General features: G+C 33.3%; 5 protein-coding genes across 5 annotated transcripts; 2 read left to right on the top strand and 3 right to left on the bottom strand.

Moving 5' to 3' along the window:
• Window positions 1–561: 561 nt before the first annotated feature.
• On the bottom strand, window positions 562–2,211 carry TRIADDRAFT_51454 (uncharacterized protein; the record flags this gene model as incomplete). The annotated part of the gene is made up of 1 exon (XM_002107659.1): window positions 562–2,211. One exon carries the CDS (start codon window positions 2,209–2,211, stop codon window positions 562–564), a length of 1,650 nt encoding a protein of 549 aa, XP_002107695.1.
• A 2,082-nt stretch (window positions 2,212–4,293) lies between these two features.
• Window positions 4,294–6,457, bottom strand: TRIADDRAFT_36902 (uncharacterized protein). The gene is made up of 2 exons (XM_002107658.1): window positions 4,900–6,457; window positions 4,294–4,796 (listed from the first exon to the last, which is right to left on the bottom strand). Exons 1-2 carry the CDS (start codon window positions 6,447–6,449, stop codon window positions 4,712–4,714), a joined length of 1,635 nt encoding a protein of 544 aa, XP_002107694.1. The 5' UTR covers window positions 6,450–6,457; the 3' UTR covers window positions 4,294–4,711.
• A 1,620-nt stretch (window positions 6,458–8,077) lies between these two features.
• Window positions 8,078–8,890, top strand: TRIADDRAFT_5213 (uncharacterized protein; the record flags this gene model as incomplete). The annotated part of the gene is made up of 1 exon (XM_002108454.1): window positions 8,078–8,890. A coding segment is annotated over one exon (813 nt), but the record flags the coding sequence as incomplete, so codon positions are not given.
• A 3,761-nt stretch (window positions 8,891–12,651) lies between these two features.
• On the top strand, window positions 12,652–13,539 carry TRIADDRAFT_51451 (uncharacterized protein; the record flags this gene model as incomplete). Its single annotated transcript, XM_002108453.1, has 1 exon — window positions 12,652–13,539. One exon carries the CDS (start codon window positions 12,652–12,654, stop codon window positions 13,537–13,539), a length of 888 nt encoding a protein of 295 aa, XP_002108489.1.
• Window positions 13,540–15,621: 2,082 nt separating this feature from the next.
• On the bottom strand, window positions 15,622–18,864 carry TRIADDRAFT_51450 (uncharacterized protein; the record flags this gene model as incomplete). The annotated part of the gene is made up of 1 exon (XM_002107657.1): window positions 15,622–18,864. One exon carries the CDS (start codon window positions 18,862–18,864, stop codon window positions 15,622–15,624), a length of 3,243 nt encoding a protein of 1,080 aa, XP_002107693.1.
• Window positions 18,865–19,293: the final 429 nt, after the last annotated feature.

Genomic DNA, 19,293 nt, shown 5'->3' with positions numbered 1-19,293 from the left:
ATAGCATAACTAGCAATAGCAATTGCAATTGCGTTGGTATAGCAATCATACACATATCGTTATTTGCTTAATTCTCATTACTTCAAAATTAGGCAACATAAGCAAAAGGTTTCAAGTGCTATATCGCACTTATAAAGTTTATGTTTCAGTACATAAGGTATTTCTTTATAATAATAGTGATAGCATTCAATCCCTAAATTTAGTGAGTACTTTTTAAAAATGTGCATGTGAGGAATATCAATGGAATAGAATCACAGCATATAGTCAATTTCATGAGTTATATCAGTTTTAACTTAATAAAGAATACAAATATATTTTCAGTTACACATTTTCCGACATTAGGAGAATTTTATTTTGGATCTAATAGATAATGCATTATACAAGTAGCGATGATTTAATAGATAGCAGTCATGATTCTTTTAGTCTATTCCATAAATATACAATTAATTTACGATCTTAATTTATTATAAATTAGGTAAAATATTATTGCTAGTCGATTGATCGTATTGACAGATATTGTTCTGTCTTCATTTAAAATGATTCCTCCTCGAATTTATTATCTCAGTTGTTTAATGCCAATATTGGATAATAAGCATTTGTTGCTAGCCCACAGTTATTATTTCTTGTTGATATTTTAATATAACCATGATCCCCCCAATAGGCAGACCATGAATTCTTAATTAAAATGTAATCTTGATCATGTTGTCGGCCATAACCAATTGCTAGAACATTATGATCAAGGTGTGCATAATCTCCAAGGCATTGATCATTATAAAATACTCCAGATGAGTAGAATAAGAAACTTTTCGGGCTTGTATTGATACTTACAGTAACAGGTCCAACTTTAGCTAAGGCCACTTTTAATGCTTTCATATTCCCTTGAGGAATTTGAGAATAACCTTTCAATTTAGCCCCTGTAGTTAGATCATGATGATGACAGTAACCATTTCGACCTAGGTATTGTCCATAACTGGATTTGGTTGGAATACCTCTTTGCTTAATAATCCAGGCTAAAGTATGACTAATAAATCCACCAGAACAGCCTTGATTACCAAATGGCCAACTACAATCTACTAAACTTTGAGATGATAGTTCTACTTTCTCACCAGTTTGGATATATAAAGCACTTTCGATTGCTTGAGTAGTTGATAGCGCCCAACAAGAACTACACATGCCTTGGTCTCTTATCTTCGATATAGCGCCTCTATCTCTCCAATCCAAATGATCTGCTATACTTTGATTTAAATCTAATGCGAAAGGCAGTTTATATCGAGTAATAAAATTCTTAACATCATGTTCTAATTTGCCGTAATTTAATTTAAAATGACGTTGTGTAAAATTCCAAAGTTCTTTATCCGATCTATCAGCAAAGTGATTTAATTTTAGTTGATACTTTAACCCTTTCCTATTTGTTGATTGAATAAAACGTAAATGTTGGCGAAAATAATTTTGTCTTTTGGCGTGTTGATGATGATCTCTATATCGATAGGTTTTATTATACTGATGGGTAAATTGATGAAATAAAGAATCAACTGGATCATCAATGGTTTGTTCAGCTGGGATAAGCGATTGCATGGAATTAATTAGTCTTTGCTGTTGGTAATGATGATCATAAAGTCTTTTACTAGATAGTAGTCGACATGGTATATTATTGGGCAATTGAAATATCTTTTCATCACGAAGTTGATGCGGTTGATAACCTTCGTATTCTTCATAATCGATGATATAATGATCGTAATGATTATGAAATAAGTTATTATAGCCAAACATGATCAATTGAATCGGAATAGAAGTTGCATGTTTAGTATAGAAGGTGTAGCGATTAATTTTATGCAATATCGTTTTATTCCATGTCCATTTATCACAAAAGGTATGACGATAATATATGTTTTGTTTCTCTAGATGAAATTGTTGAAAATTAGGAATAAATGGCTGAGCTCGAATCGGTTTTAATCGCGTTCCTCGACGTCCAAGACAAGTTTGTTTGATAATGCCATCAGATCGAGGTATAGGACAGATTTCCCAAATTACTCCATGACTTTGAGGTTGATAAAAATTGAAAATAGTATCCATCCCAGAAAAATAGCTAATTAGACTCTTGCCCAAGGTAGCAGAATACCATGCTTCAAAAGGTTCGACTACATTTGCGTAAGGTAATCGAATTTTACCTTTAACCCGATATTCTAGAGGATTCTGAGGTAAAACTGTCATTGTTTTACAAGTAATTGGTTGCATTAATAGAAAAGAGAAAACCCAAATGATTCCATGAAACGTAGCTATAAAATGACAAGTTGATTTCATGGCTGCTTACCGTGATTAATTACTAGTTTGATTAGTCTAAAATGGGAGTTTTTTTCTGGATCTTAAATTACAAGGTATAGACGCAAGCTGGAATAATCAAACAAGATTAATAGACGACAACGACTATTTGATCGTCAGTCCAAATAGGTAGAAAAGGAACTGATTATTTGAGGGTACTTTTAATTTGGTGTCGATGGAATTCTTGGGCCTTGCGATCTAGTGTCCCATTTACGTTACTCCACATGTTAGAAGAAGATTGCAAATGGAAAGACCAAGAAACTATTTATGAACAAAAGATTAAGGAATAGAAGGAGTTGCTAAAAATGAACAATTGCTATATTAATAATTACCATTGGAGTATGATTATTAGAGATTCGCAATAAAACATAACAGGATTAGAAAATTTTCGGTTGTATTCTACTGTATGTCCAATAATGCTCGAATTTTCCCCAGGAATGAGCATAAGTTTAATGGACGCTTATAGTGGAGTGTATCACATGATGAAATAATATCCATTGTTTCTTCTTGATTAATATATTTTAAGGACTTGCAATAACACCTATTCTCTGTAATGCTAATCCACTTAACGGTCCCATCGAAGATCTGGAGTTAAACTAATACATAAGTGTCCTATAATATTGTCATGGAAGAATTTTTCCTTACGATGTTAGCTATTTACAGTATGATTAGCAGTAAAAAATGTCGCTCATCAACCAGGAAATTGTTTCTATCGTCTAGCCGTTAAACCTATTTCTAGTATAGGGTAACCAATTTATCTAGTTGATTACTCAACTAGGAGTCAATCGATAATTATAATAGTAAGTGGAAAATAAATGATATATGAAGGTAAATTTATTACGTTAGCTGCTGATAGAAGACAGGAAAGTGCCAAATTATTACTATTTTTTTAGCCAGAATTTCTGTGTATTGCCGTAGGTGGAAACACCCAAATATTGATGCGAAGGGGTTCATTTATCTCAATTTTTTCTTGTTATTCACTAATAGTAAATTAGTAATAGTGAGTACAATAGAGGATTGCAAGAATTTAGCTTTAAAAATGGAGAATTTGTTACATTGCTATCCGTGAATCTTTATTTGCTAAGAATGGTGTTCAGATTGCTTTGTACGATGAGTGCTTATTCATGCTCCTCGAATGTACCAATAGAAATATACCGTATAAAATCACCTTGCAAATTTTCCTTATGCTTCGCCTCTTTAGGCTTAGTTCAATTGTGAGTATATTTATTAACATTGATGAGATCTTTGCTTTCAGTTTTACTTTTTATGAACCGGTAATTAATCCATTTAGATGGAATCGCATGAAATTAACAATATTGATCATTCTCGTCATTGCTTATTGACTGCATAGTAGATTTTACTAGAATCTGTCGCATCAAAGAAATCTACTGTACTCCGTGTTTGTCTACGCATATGTGATGTTTAGTAGTATGCAATGTTTTGCAAAGGCCGATATTAGTCTCCTCGATTTTAATAAAGACTAGACATAAAGATTCATATTTATGTATCCATTATTATTTCTATAATAATTCATTACAAGACGAATTATTGTAGTCTCCTTACACTGGCCCCATGCTCAGGACTTGTTACATAATATAGCAACACATAACAACATATCCATATGTACTGTATATGCTATATATATAGATACGTTTGTATTGCATATGCTTATATATCTCTGGGATTTATCTTCTCGAAACCACTATCATTTATATAATATTTCCCAAAAACTATGCGTAACCTCCTGTATCGTAGTACTGTAGATGAACAATCATAGCCACTAACTCAATATTCAAGGTAGTCATCCAGACTAGACGTGCGCTGAGATTTATCTTGACGAATCTTCTATCATTTATACCTTATTTCACCAACTATCACAAATAGTCTCCTCTACCGTAATATATTAATAACTTTTACCATTGAGCCAATACTCAATAAATAGCGTCATCAAGAACCAGACGTAAAAATGTCTATTTATGAATCTACTCTCATTTTATTTCTAGAATAGTTTAACTAGAATCGGACTTTGCACATAGACATCTAATTCTTTTAAGTACAATATTTGTATCTGTTGAGTGATACTTTATCGCAATAGTTTGCGAGAATAGAATGATCAATTATGAGATTAACTAATTAAAAAGAGCAATCACATAATAGATTAATCAGTAATAGGGTATCATCACATGGACAACGACTTGAGATCTTTCTATATCATCAAGTGAATAAACGAGTTAAAAAAAATATATCAGCCAAGAAGTGCATAAATACCATGACGAACAATTATACACGATGCATAGGCTATCTATGGTTATCAGATAGAATTAAAACTTTCAAAGAGATCATTTACAAAATACTGCCAATTACAGTCTAAAGCTAGTGAAAGCTTGTCCAACTACATGATGTTGACGAAAGAAGCATCGGTCGCGATACCACAATTGTTATTTTTCATGGATAGTTTAACGTATCCGTCGTCTCCCCTATTAAACAAAGATAATTATGTTTTAATCATAGGCAATTGATATACAATTAGAGTTTCTATTTCAACTGTTAATGATCTCTGTTGCGTTAATAATGACTTACCAATGAGTAGACCAAGAATTTTTGATAATCCAATAATCTTGGCCATTTTCATTACCGTAGCCAACAGCTAAAACAGCATGATCTAAATCTTGTTCCTTATTACCACATTGTTTATCGTAGTAAATACCAGATGAGTAGAAAGAGAATGACTTTAAAGCAGCATCCATGCCTACAGCAACAGGTCCGACAGCAGATACAGCTAATTTTAAAGCGGATTGATTACCATGTGGTACTTGTACCCAACCACGGATTTTAGCACCAATTTTAGTCTTGTTCAATTTACATTTGCCATCTTGAGCAAGGTATTGGCCATAGCTTTTTTCAGTGGCGATACCACCATGTTTGGCGATCCATTCGAAAGCCCTAAATTCTTCACCACCATCACATCCGTTGTTGCCAAAGCCCCATGTGCAATCAATCATATTTTGTTGGGATAAACTGACTAATTTACCGGATTTCAAGTAGAGAGAACCTTCGATGGTGCCAGTAGTACCAAAAGACCAGCACGAGCCACAAACACCTTGATCCTTGACCGGTGTGACAGCACCCAATTTCCTCCAGTCGATGGTTGGAGCAACATACCTCTCTAATCCAGTTAGATTAAATGGCATTTGGTAAGTTTTACTTTTCTTCAAGCTCGTTTTCCTGCCGTTCATGACTTTAATCTCGTTATCGGTTAAATCAGCTAAATGATTGACTTTGACAGTAAAACCAAGTCGTTGACGATTGGTAGAATGAATAAAGCGTAGATTTTGCCTAAAAGTATTTTCTCGGAATCTTCTTTCTCTTTCATCTTTATAATTTTTTTGATGTTTACTAGCAAAATGATGAAAGATGCGAGGTATAGTATCTTCAGCTTCATGATCAATAAATTGTTGCATGGGTGAAGAAATCATATCGGCTTCCAAGCCAGGTCCAGGGAAACCATGGCATTTCATTTTTTTAGGTGGATCAAACATGTTGTCGGCTATTTTTCCAGCTTTATAATTCTTATAATCTAATTTGTACTCATCATAATGAGATCCTAGCAAGGAATCGTAGCCTTCCATGATATAATGGACTGGCGATGGCTTGGAACCTTGGGTTACATACATAGTATAGGTGTTGACACGGCCCATTTGCTTATTTTTGTAGGTCCAGACATCGCATTTGATTTTGTTGTAGGTTTTGGTGCCAGTCTTGCTAAATTTGCTTAAATCTGGTAAGATGGCTTGTGGTGTTACTGGAGCAGCTTTGCTACCTTTAATGCTAAAGCATTGGCGGACATTGGTGAATTTCTCGGTAGTTTCAGGTACTAATTCGTATTTGGCACCATGAGCCATCATATCGCTCCGTTGGAGAACGATATCCATGCCATTATAATATTCGATTCTGCTCTTATTCGCTGAAAAATAAGCTTTAAATGGTTCGACTATTTTAGCGTAAGGCAAGTAGAGTGTCCCTTGCACGGAATAGCTTGATGCCCATTTGGGGCCACCATTACTGGCCGGCAAAGCGGCAAGAAGTTCAACGCTGACGAAGAGCAAAATTAGCAAACTCGCTTTCATCATTCTTGGCCAATTTGTTGACGACATACAGTATGATGAAAGATTTTTGCCCTTGTTCGGTTTTATAGTCAGGGCTTCCATCCGTCCCTTGACCAGCTGTAGACGCCACGATACAGCTACAGTATTGCAGGGTAGAGTATAGACAATGTTGTACTGTATGGTCCACTACCATTTGATATCGCGGGCTATGAAAATATCACGTGAGTTTTGCGTGAGCCTGTGGACGGACAGCGATCGGACCTTGTCCTCATGGGCTTCCAGCGTACCGTACTGTACACTGTACAGTACACTGTACAATGTACAATGCACAGTGTACACTGGACAGTACTGTAGACATTGTACTGTATTGCAGACAGACGGACTTTTCTGACCTAAGCAAAGGAAGGCCATCAAGACAGTAGTGAAAAATGGCTACTTGGTATGAATCTTCTGTGTCTGTTTTCGAAATCGCTGGTACTTAATTAAAGAACGTCGACGATCTTATATGACTGTTTCCAAGCAGAACTGAGTAACAGATATTACGATTCAATGTAATATTACTTCATTTAGAAAACATCAGTCAATTTAAAATTGACCGTCTGCAACCTAAACTACTGCCATAACGAAGTGGCTGTACACGAAATTTCAACGGTGACTTTCACCCAAAGTGTTCGCCATCGTATTTTGACGACATGTGGCTGGAAAAGATCTGTCCATCCAAGAGTGATCACTGATCAGTCCAGCTCTTCTTGCAGTAGTCTATGATTATGTATCTGTTGCACTCAACTAAAGTAAATATGTTACGTTGTCATCAAAATATCGAATAAGAAAACAACAGGTCGTTATTTATTGAAATAGCGTTGTTTCAACTTGTTTGCAAGATGGAAAGCTGCTGTCTAGTACAGTAGAAGAGGGATGGAAAATGCCCTACATTTTACTGTATACACTACAGTACAAGTATATCTTGTAAAGTAGAAAATGACCTTCTCTTCTGCACGGTAAAGATACTGTAGAGCTCAAAAAGAAAGTGACCATGACTAAAGATACTTTCCTGATCTATTGATGTTATCCTGGATATTAGCATGATTAGCTATATTATAACTGATATTAGTTCAGTCTCACATCATTACTTGATGCTATTCGTGTTCAAAATTCATCACTATTTGCTATGCTTGCATGCTAATAAAGCGAGAATTTTCACTATTAGATAACCTGACCACATGATTATGGGTAATCACGCCGTTATTCGTAGCATATTAACATAATATTTCTCTAGTCATCATGGGTTAATTAATTTACATATCAAATAATATAAAAGTGTCTGAACAAGGGAGCAGAAGAATAGCGGATCCATTTCTATTTTTAGTTGTTATTGACTTAAATCAAGATACTAGAAATACTGCGCATGATTTTATCGATTTTGGCACTATTCGCACTAGCCTCGTATAATGTCAATATGTTTATAGAAAATAGCTTAGATATACTGTTATACAGTATAAGAGTAAGAAATATATAAAAGGTGTTACACATTCGTTCTAATTATCTTACAAATAAAAGGATCATTTGTACACCAATTGGTTAGCCTTTCGACAGCAGGTCAACATTCAGCTTAGCTAGTTGAAACAACAACGACGCATAAAATGACTCAGATAGTACTGATTACAGGTTGCAATTCCGGCATAGGCTTAGCCCTAGCTGTAAGATTAGCTCTTGATCAAGATCAAAAGTATAAGGTTTACGCTACCATGCGAGATTTAAGTAAGAAAGATCAATTAGTTCAAGAAGTAGGCCAAGCGTTACAAAAGACGATCTTCATTAAACGAATGGATGTAACGATAGACGACGACATCCATACTACGGTCGAAGAAATAGTCAATTCAGAAGGTAGGATTGATATCTTAGTCAATAATGCCGGTATTTGTGTCTGTGCACCAATAGAAGCAATAAGTATGGACGTTTGGAGAAATATCATGAATGTGAATTTTATGGGATCCTTTGTCTTAACTCGATCTGTCTTGCCACATATGAAAAGACAGCGATCTGGAAGGATAATCAATATTAGCAGTATTGATGGAGTTGTCGCTATTCCCTATGATACTATGTACTGTGCGTCTAAATTTGCTTTAGAAGGAATGGCTTTATCGCTGGCTGTTGAATTACAACCTTATAACGTACACGTATCGTTAATAGCGCCCGGTCTTGTAGCTACTGACATGCCAATGAAAGCTGAAAAATTACTTCCAGAAAAATATGGAGTTAAAGAAGCTAAATTAGATGATTTAACACGGAAATTACATGAAGACTTAGGGAAAGTTTGGCAGAGTTTTGGCGATACACTTCAACCTGTCGGTGAAGTTGTTGATGAAATTGTTAAAGCTATGACCGAGGAAAAGCCTGCCCTACGCTATATTACTGGCGAGGGAATGAGCGATTTGTGCAGCAGAAAACTAGTGGATGTTACAGGGAGATCTTCCGTTGAAGTCGTTAATGCTTTTACCCAAGGTCTATTCACCAAACCTAATTAATTATTATTTCTTGACGGCTAGTGGTTATTCATAAAGCATTGCTAAAAGCTATATTAACTTATTTCTAGCCATCTATTTAGTAATTTATCGTTAATAACCATCACTATTAGCTTGGAATAGTGACGGTATCGTGTGCATAAACCCTTCAAGTTACACTCCAACCATCATTGATCTCTAGTTCTCCAAGGCCGCCTTGTTACCTTAAGATAGCTGCGTTTTATTATTAATTAAGGTCAAAATTACATATTTTTCAACTCTAGAGTAACGAACGTTAAATTTTGAACTATTAATAGGATTGAGTACTAGTTTATGTTGTTAAGCATGAACTCACAAGATAAAAGTTAGTTGCGTACAGTATAATATTTACGCCTTATAAATTAGATAATCGTCATGGACATAAAGAAATTAGATTTTTAGGATGATTTCACCTATAACAGTAATTTCCGTTGGAATGTTGTGGATATAAATAAATTCAGTTCTTAATATCTGTATATGTGTGTATAATAGTAATCTGTACGATGATAGAAATGTTTTAACGATTAATAATATCGCGTTATCACTTGCTGATCGAGTAAGCTATTTCGATGGTATTATGGCCAATAGTATGTTATAGTTTAAACTTACCGTAATAAATTTAATTGGCCTAGAGTAGTGGGATGATGGATCTGTTACGAAGTAGAAATTTCGCAATTGATTTACTATGTTGGACTCGTAGTTATAATTCGTAAAATCTGCATGTTTGTCTGATGACTAAAATACAGACGCATGTTTTTCATTATGGAACTGTAATCATTGAGATAAAGCTTTAAGCACAATACGTTTTTGTCTTATATTGCTCATCATAAACTTATTATCTTATTGATTGATGTGATAAAGTGCCCGTTATTATTCATGGTATGCCGTTATAGAACGTTATTACTACTGTTTCCCACTTATAACTGTACTTATATCTATAATAAAGTTCAGTTCAGTACTCAAGCTCTAGTGGACTCTTTTAATCTTGTTATAAGAAAATCTTACAAAAAAGAAGATCGTAACAGGATCATATTAGACTGTTATCTTTCCATTTTAAAAGCAATTCAATCAATAATAAGCTAATCAATGTTAGTGCTGATAGCGAATTTTTTAGATATTGGAAATTGATAGTTGAAATTATGATACGCTAGGAGGTTTCGTAGTGAATAGTGATAAAGTGTAGCACGAAGGTTAATTTAAGTACACTTACAAATGACTACAATATGCTTGTAATATGATAAATAAAAGCTGTGGTAGGCGTATACTCATATTGCTAAGTTTTCTCTCATAAACTGGCTCGCTACTGCAGTTACATTCGCTAGATTTCATTCAATTACATTGCACGGTAATCGTTAAGGAGGTTAAAAGTTGGTATTTGATCTTTTATCTCGTTATTAAAAGTATTAGAATATGCTCATTCATCAATATTGGTAATAATTCTGTTCGGTCCAACTTTTGCATAAGAGAATGGAATCGAAGAATGGTACATCTTTTACAAGATGTCTAGCCAAATTTTTGATATTCTATAGGATAGATTGCTAATATTATAGTTACTTAATTGAATGACTACCTAGCCGATGCATTGGAGTACGACAATTAGTCAAATATTATCAACATATGACTCCTTTATCATTAATTTTTATCTAATTAATATCGTAAATTAATAATAATTGGTAGTTAAGATCTGGCGATCTAAGAATAAAATATTCAACAAGATAATAGTGGTAATAATAGATTAAAATTTCAACTGTTTATTGATATTATCTACAATATTTAGGCTTCGTTATTTAGCTTAGCCAACGGAATTTATTGTGTTTTATAACATGATACGATACTGTAGTATATTTCGTAGTCCAGTACCCATCTTTCATCGAATCACCCACTGATCTATTGATTTTAATAAGAAATTCTTAAATGATCAAATATTTTTATAGAGGATACTGTATCGAGGTCAGCCATGATTATGCAAGTAACCAGTTTGTATCTCAATGCACTTTTGGGAATACCAATACTTGTAAATTAATCTTTCCGTTAATGTAATAGACTAGTATCTATGTCATGATGTTTTACTTTTAAATCAGGGCATTTGCATTATCTGTTCCATATAATAAAAAAAAGCATTGAATACGATTTGATAATTGTTATCTACCCTGAAAGTTCTAGCACATTGTTAATTTTATTTCAAATAAATTATTATATGTATTAACTATACTCTGTTTCGATATATCATTTCCTCCTTTTTGATGGCTATATTTAATTAATATAATGCAATTTATTGATCAACATTGGTAAATGGTTAACAATATCTGTTGTCACCTATAACTAGTTACTATTAAAGTAGGATGATATCAACGATTAATGAATTAAACTTAGCGTAGTGTAACAATTCTTGTAGATTAGCTGTAACTATGACCACCCTTACTGCTATCAACTATTCCCTTTGCGCATTATTGATCTATTCGTTCATAAATGATCGAAAAAAATACAGGGTTTTCTTCTGTTATAGCTGCGCTTATCACGGTAATGACTTGACAACCGATGCGTATATACGTATAATGCTAATGTAACTTTTGGAGCTTTTCATGAGACATTCATAAACTTATTTATAACCTGTCTACTTTACATCTTCTATCTGATAATTTTTCCTTGTTTTAAAATTAACTAGATCTGAAACTGTTACTTTTTTAGTCGTAAGGTATCCATATCCACTTATACAGGCATATATAATATTAAGGTAAATTTGAGTATTTATGTCTAATGTATATTACTATATCTCTGCGTTACATTATTCTATAAGAATAGAATTGTTTCTCGGTAACATCACCTCCGCCACACTGAGCAATGCCTAAATGGAATCGATCACTCCTATATGGGGACATAATAAAATAACACAGGGGTCGTGATATCAAATATATATAGTAAATATATATATATACTGTATATGTATATGTGTAAACATTGATTAGCTAGAGTGCAGTATGACAGAGATAATGGTTTACAGACTGCAATACATACAGTAGAGTCGAGTAAAATAAGCCTATATGCTACAGTATGATATGATTTAGATCGTAAATAAGCTCATGTATTTCCGATTATGTTAGAGTTACCAAGTAAATATCGCTCAATGCATTTGCAGTAGGAATTTTATGTAATCGTGTTATACTTTCGTGAGCCTGTACTCTACTACACTATGGCGTGCAAAAAGAATTATCAACCTACTTGTCTCAGCTACTGTATTTATAGTTATTCAGCTTGCTATTGGGAATAGGAGGTCAACGAGTGATCGTTCATTTTTCATGCTATTTTTACAACAATTTGCATTACTATTGTACCAAATTAATGAATTCAAGATCTTCCATTATAGAGATTATTATTACAGAGATCCGTATGGTGTACAAGTCTCTGTAAAGGATATCCACTGCACATTAAGGCACAGTATGAGTATACGATGTATAGTATAATACAATACAGTCTACATATACTATACAGTGTATATGTTATACAATATAAAGTATACGTATGGGTATCGATGTTAAAGTGAGACCTCGATCGTATACTTTCCATGCTAATTTAGCTGAATATCAAAATTAACATTCTCAATTTAAATGTCTATTTTGAGGTAGACCTTAAACTATTTGTTTCTTTTTCCCCGCTAGAGAAATAAATCGTTATTAGGCTGTAATAGTATGCCGAAAATTGTATTGATTACTGGTTGTACGACTGGATTTGGTCTTGCTTTAGCTATAAGATTAGGCAAAGATGAAGCTAAGCGATATCTTGTTTATGCAACGTTACCTTTCCTACATGAGAAAGATGCTCTAGTTGCACAAGCTGGAGAGGCTGTAGATGATACTATTTTTATACGACATCTTGATGTTACGAAAGAAAATACTATTGAATCGGTTGTGGTGGAAATAATCCAAACTCATGGTAGTATCGATGTCTTAGTTAATAACGCAGGCATTCCATTAACTGCTCCAGTCGAGACCTTATCGCTTGCAGATCATAAACAGGTTATGGATATCAACTTCTGGGGGACATTTCTGACCATTCGATATGTTTTACCTCATATGAAGAAACAAAGATCGGGTCGAATAATTAACATGGCTAGTATTGCAGGTGTTCTTTCAGTGCCTTATGATCCCCTCTATTGTGCATCAAAGTTTGCGGTGGAATCCTTAAGTTTATCATTAGCAGTAGAATTACAAGCGTTTAATGTAGCAGTATCGATCATTTCGCCTTCTGTTGCTGCAACCAATATGTCAAAGAGGGCCGTCTCTATTGCTAAAGAACTTGGAGTGATGGAATCGGGAATGGATGACAGAACCAAACAGCTCTATACTACTTATACAACAATGTGGCAACATGATGAAAGTGCTTTTCAGCCTGTTGATGAAGTTATTGAAGTTATCATCAAGGCAATGACTGACGAAAAGCCAATTTTCCGATATCTTACAAGTACTGCAGCAGAAAATCTAGCCAAAGTTAAGTTGATAGATACCACTGGAAACGCTGAAATTGAAGGAGTTAATGAATTGACAAAGAACCTCTTTATCAGTGCAGCTAACTCATGATTGCTTAAACATTGTAATATCGACAGATTGTATGCCTTTATAATCGATCCCATAGCCATCCATTATATGATCAAGGTTTAGAATATATTGCTAATAGACTGTAAGTAATATAGTTACTGTACTCATCATTTAGATTGATTTACCTTTATCGACACCATACCATAAAACTAAAATCCTCGACGGTGATCAACTAGCCAAGAGATTACTCTAGAAATAATTACCGACTTATTTACTTGACCGTACAGTATGCTGCGTCATGCAATATCAAATTTCTACTGCTCTTTCATCTATCTCCTGTTTCAAATACAGTAAATTTGCCAACGACTTCTTAGCACGATAATCGGTTACTACTGTAGCTTTGATAGTACATAGGGACTGTTAGAAAGAAGAACTGCCTTGGAATTTCTATTATGATCTGTTTTTTGATGTTGATTAGATGATGAAAGATTTTGAACAAAGCAGCAATTTTGTGATTAATTTAATTTATAGCAATTCTTATTGAAGCCTGTCATTTGCTTTAATACTCACAAAACAGATGAAAATATCAGTTATGCCATTACGTAGACTTATAAATTAGGGTTCCCTTGAGATAAATTAAGTATTTAGTCGAACCTTTTCAATCTATGCTAGCTTTAGAGTCTATCTTGTACCAATAGGATTACTAATATCGTTAGATATAGCTTAATTTGCATCTCTGCTTAAGGTAAATATGAAATAAAGATAAAATTTGATAAAGAGCATTGCTTTCATTAGCTACTTAAGCATATTTATCAAGTAAAAAAGTTATTTCCATGCTACTATACTACTGTAGTTCTGCAAGTTCCTATCCTTCATCCATTAGTTGATAAATTATTACAGAATATTACTTCATGATAAAGAATGTTATGATTGGTAATGTAGTATATAATATAATAGAATTGAAAGTAGTCCACTTAAATAGGATTAATTTATTATCGAAGTAATTTGATATCATTGTTTATTTTATACGAGTGCCAATTCCCTAACTAGATTGCAAAATTTGCATTTAGTAATAGGTATTTACAGGATAATTGTATACGTGTATTATATGGAAGGTGATGTTTCTGTCTGATTTTGAATTAAGAAATCTCTTTCTGGTTGACTAAACCACAGATGCTTACCTAGATTTTTCAAAAAATCTACATATTCGTGATTTAATTTGTAAAGATCCTTAATCACTGGAGTCTATTAACTCTTTTAGTTCAACGAAAATGCAATTTATGCTCTGCATGATTGGGATACCCTAATTTGCGTAAACTGAGTACCATTTATGTGCTTAAAATTAAAAGTTTAACAGAACTTAATCAATTAATCAGCACTAGCAATGCTATCACCCATCCAGCATCACTGTTTATATAGTTAGATATAATTTAATCTAAGTTTAATTTTTTGGATGAATATGGATTGAAAAAGTAATTACCGAAATTAGGGTCTAGCAGCTGTACCCGTATAAATAGATAGATTGAGTCTGCATGTTACATGCTTTTACTACGGTGGTAGTTGCTAATACTCCCATTAATCATCGATTAGGATTATTAGACTGTTGCAGAAGTGTTACTTTAATTACGGTAAAGAGTGCCAGAGTTGACATATTGTATATAAAAAATTAAAGCTGATGATAGTCCATGCTAAATAAGACTGTAACTCATGAAAATATTAATCTTATATCATATCAGTTAGTGCTGTGCAATATTTCTGTGAGTTAGGTACCAGTTATTGATGTCAAACTAGTGTAGTGGATGGCATGAAATACTGCATTATCGTTAAAGCTATTAGTTGCAACGGCTTTTAATTAATTAATACAGACTATACCATTTTAATAGTTTTTAATAAACATTTATTTCTTAATTTTAGAAACAGCTTACTTATTTATAGGAATGTTACTATGCATATTTGTTATATAATAAATTTAAATTGAAATAGGATTGATTTATATCTTTATCCATAAATCGGTAGTCATACAGTTATAAGGGATATTTTCTCTTATAGTAAAATTTTAAAATTTCTATACTTTTATCTAGTATTAAGAAGTTGATTAACATACATAGTAAGTCAACTTCATGGTTAAGAACGGATTTGATTTAACTTTGATTTAGCTTTATCCCGATAATATCGATCATAAAGAGGCAAGAAATCGTCGTCTATTTCTGCAGCTGCTTGATAATATTTAATAGCTTGTGATGTATTGGATGCTATTCCATAACCATATTGATATAGAATAGCCAAATGATATAAATCACTTGGTATTTTCTCAGACGATCGTTCTAGACTTCGTATATATATATTATGAGCAACTTGAAAATGGTTATCAGCAGTTGCAGAATCATAAATATCTTGATAACTCTTATTACTGTATATTTTGCCAAGTCGATAATGAGCATAACCTTGAATACTAATGCAATTTAAGTAGGCTGCTGTTTGATATAGCTGAATAGCGTCGTCAAGTGCTGCTGTACCTATAATCTTCCGCTTTTCAATTAATTTAGCTAAATAACATTGCGCATAAGCAGAATCAAATTGATTCTTGATATTTAACCAGTAGTAAAATGCTGCTTTAATAGCATAATCATGTTGCTGATTAAGATAATGCTCATGCATAAATCCAATATCAAATGATTCTTGATAGCAATCACCTATTGCTAAATGCGATTCGATTAAATATTGGTCATAGAACTCAGCTGCTTTCATAAGATTAGGCCGAACAATATTATTGCCATCTCGATACATGATCGACATTTCTAATGGAGCCTCTTCTAAGCCTAATAATGCTGCATTGCGCAAATAATCGACAATAGGTTTATCGATGGTGCTTCTATCTTCTTGAAAGGATAATAAATATAAGGCTAGTTGATATTGAGCTTGTATATGACCAGCTAACACTGAAGGTTTAATGATATTAGTGTAGTCTTCATTAAAGACTTCATGTTGTTCGTGTAGCATACCTTTAACTAACAATTGAATGAAACTAGCTGATGGGCTGCCATATTCAATTGCACGCATTAAGCAATCGTTAACTTTCCCTATAATTCGTTTCTTAGCGAATTCTCGTTGATCACTAATCTCAGTACAAGTTAACCATAATAGGAAGGCAATTTGAATATAAATTTTACCTTTCTCGTCTAAGGTCATATGCTGATTTTTAAGTCGTTTTTGTAATCGCTCTACTAATTCTTTGGTAGCTGTACGGCAATCATTATTTTGGCTATAATAATGACGTAAGGTTTTAAGAGATCGTAAATCTCCATCTAGTGCTGCCGACTGTACAAATTCTTCCATCATGACGTCGGCATAATTTTTAGCAGTGTTATAGACATGGATACAAACAGATTGATCGTCACCATTTTCTTCACAACCGTAGAGCCAACATAAATCATAATGTGCTAAAGGGTGATTTAATCGAATAGCAACTTGATAATATTGCAAGGCTTGATGAAAATCTTTCCTTACCGGCCCTATACCATGTTGATGGAAATAGCCCAGCTGGTAATAGGCATTTGCATTAGCTAAAGTCTCTAATTGCTGTTGATATTTTTGAACAGCATTTAGCTGTAACTGATAGCCAAAATGGTCTAATGTGCCATATTTCCAAGCGATATGATAACATTGAACATAAACGTCAACAGGTGAATTTTGCTGCAATCTATAGATAGAGTTATCTAGAAAATTTAATTCTTGTTGATAATCTGTATTATTTCTAGATAATAATTTTGTTTTTCGTACCATAGCTTTAAATGAATAATAACGCTCATGAACATCACTTTCGCTATAACACATGACTGCTAATTGATAATAATGAATTGCTTTGCGATAATCCTTTTCGACAAAATAACCATTTTCATTCATCTTACCAATTAAATAGCATTCCGTTGATCGTAGATGGTGTTGGGTTATTTTACCAAGGATATCAAGAGCTATACCTTGCAAATGTCGTCTGGAGGAATCTTTCGAATATAATCCTATAGATTTCAAATTATGGTCACTAAATATTCGTGCTAAACGATAATGAGCATAAATTTTTAATTCTGACTTATTATAAGTTCCAGCTGTTTCAAGTAATTTAACAGCATCATTAATATCGGCCGGCATAATTTTACATTTTTCAATTAATTTAGCTAATCGGCATAAAGCTAGTGATGAATCGCCACGATAAATTACAGACGAAGCATAAAAATGGGCAGCTTTAATAACATCTTTCTCGATTCCAATACCATGTTCATACATAAAGCCAACATAGAAAAATTCATGCCTACCGACTGATTCAACTGACATACTTTCATTAGATAGTGTAGCTTGCAGGAAATATTGAAAAGCTTGAACTTCATTTGAAGTTGATTGCAATTGACTTTCTAAATGTAAAACACCAAGCTGTGATAGAAAATCAGCTGTTTGATATTGGGATGCTGTTTTCAAGTAAGTTAGACAACGATCTAACTCAGCTGGATTAAGAGCATCTGATGTAATAAGATAGCGCATCAACATATACCAACCTAAGTAATGCCCCATTTGAGCTGCTTTAAGGTAATATTTTGTTCTTTCTGCAATATATTTATCATGATTCTCGTATTTATAATAACCATAATTGAGATAACCAGAAGGATTGCCAAGTTTACCAGCCAGATGAAAGTAATCATAAGCTGACTTAAGCTCTTCAACTTTATTCTCTAGTTGACTTTTAATCACAGCTATGAAACCAAGTTGGTTATAAATGTTACCGAGATTACTTTTATTTGTTAATTGATTTTTCTTAATTATTGCTTTAAATTCTTTATCTAGTTCATCAATACTCGTTCGCCATTGTTTCATATATTTATACCGTTGAAATGTTTGAAATGCAGCTTTTCGATGTTGGCCAACAGCAGCTGCTTTAACGTACATTTTAACCTTCATTTGAATTATTTCGTTTTCTTTCAATAAATCGAGATAATCTGATGGATTATCTTTACTTTGCCGACCGTATAATGAACAGATATCATACATAGCAGGAGCATAGTCTTGATCAATAGCTGCCTTATAATGTTGCAAAGCACGGGTATAATCTTTACCTGACGTTAGATGGCCATGTTGGTAATAATATCCTAATTGATAATGGGCATGTGCATTATTAGTAGCTTGAATTTGTTCTTCCCATTTGATACAAGCATCATCGTATAATTCTCTGGCGTAATCGTGCAAAATGTATTTGGATGCAATATTGCGAGCATCTTCAGCTAAATCATCTAATGAAAAATACCATAAGGAAGCCACTTCCCGCCCAAGAAATTCTTCTTGATCATAAACGTCATCTATATTGTCACCGATGAACATCATCTTGATAACGATATTCTTATTTAATATTCTTACCTGGTAATGAATGAATAGTAGAAGAAATCAATTTAATGGAACATCAATTTTAATTTGGCATGAATATAAAATACTACAACTGAATTGCATCAAGTTGATACAGTTTCTTTTGAGGTGTGTTGCAAAGTACAAGAGGTATGATATCAATGCAATGCAGGAACTGGCTGCTTGATCAATATAAGAGGTTGTGCAATTCAATATTCTATTCATCGATATTATCTTTTGAGCATGAAATGATGACCTCATTTCTCATTATGTATCATAATTATCAGATGTATTGATGATTACTATTGTCAAGGTTATCCTGTCTTGTTGGATTCGTTAATTTTACAATATAGAGAGGTCGTTTGTCAATATTTTTATTGTTTTGTGTCAATATTATGAAACGTAATTAAA

The sequence above is a fragment of the Trichoplax adhaerens genome, genomic scaffold (genome assembly GCF_000150275.1).
Source record: "Trichoplax adhaerens TRIADscaffold_1 genomic scaffold, whole genome shotgun sequence".
NCBI classification, from domain to species: Eukaryota; Metazoa; Placozoa; class Uniplacotomia; order Trichoplacea; family Trichoplacidae; genus Trichoplax; species Trichoplax adhaerens.
Note: the sequence above shows the minus strand (reverse complement) of the source record. Positions and strands in the feature narration are given on the sequence as shown.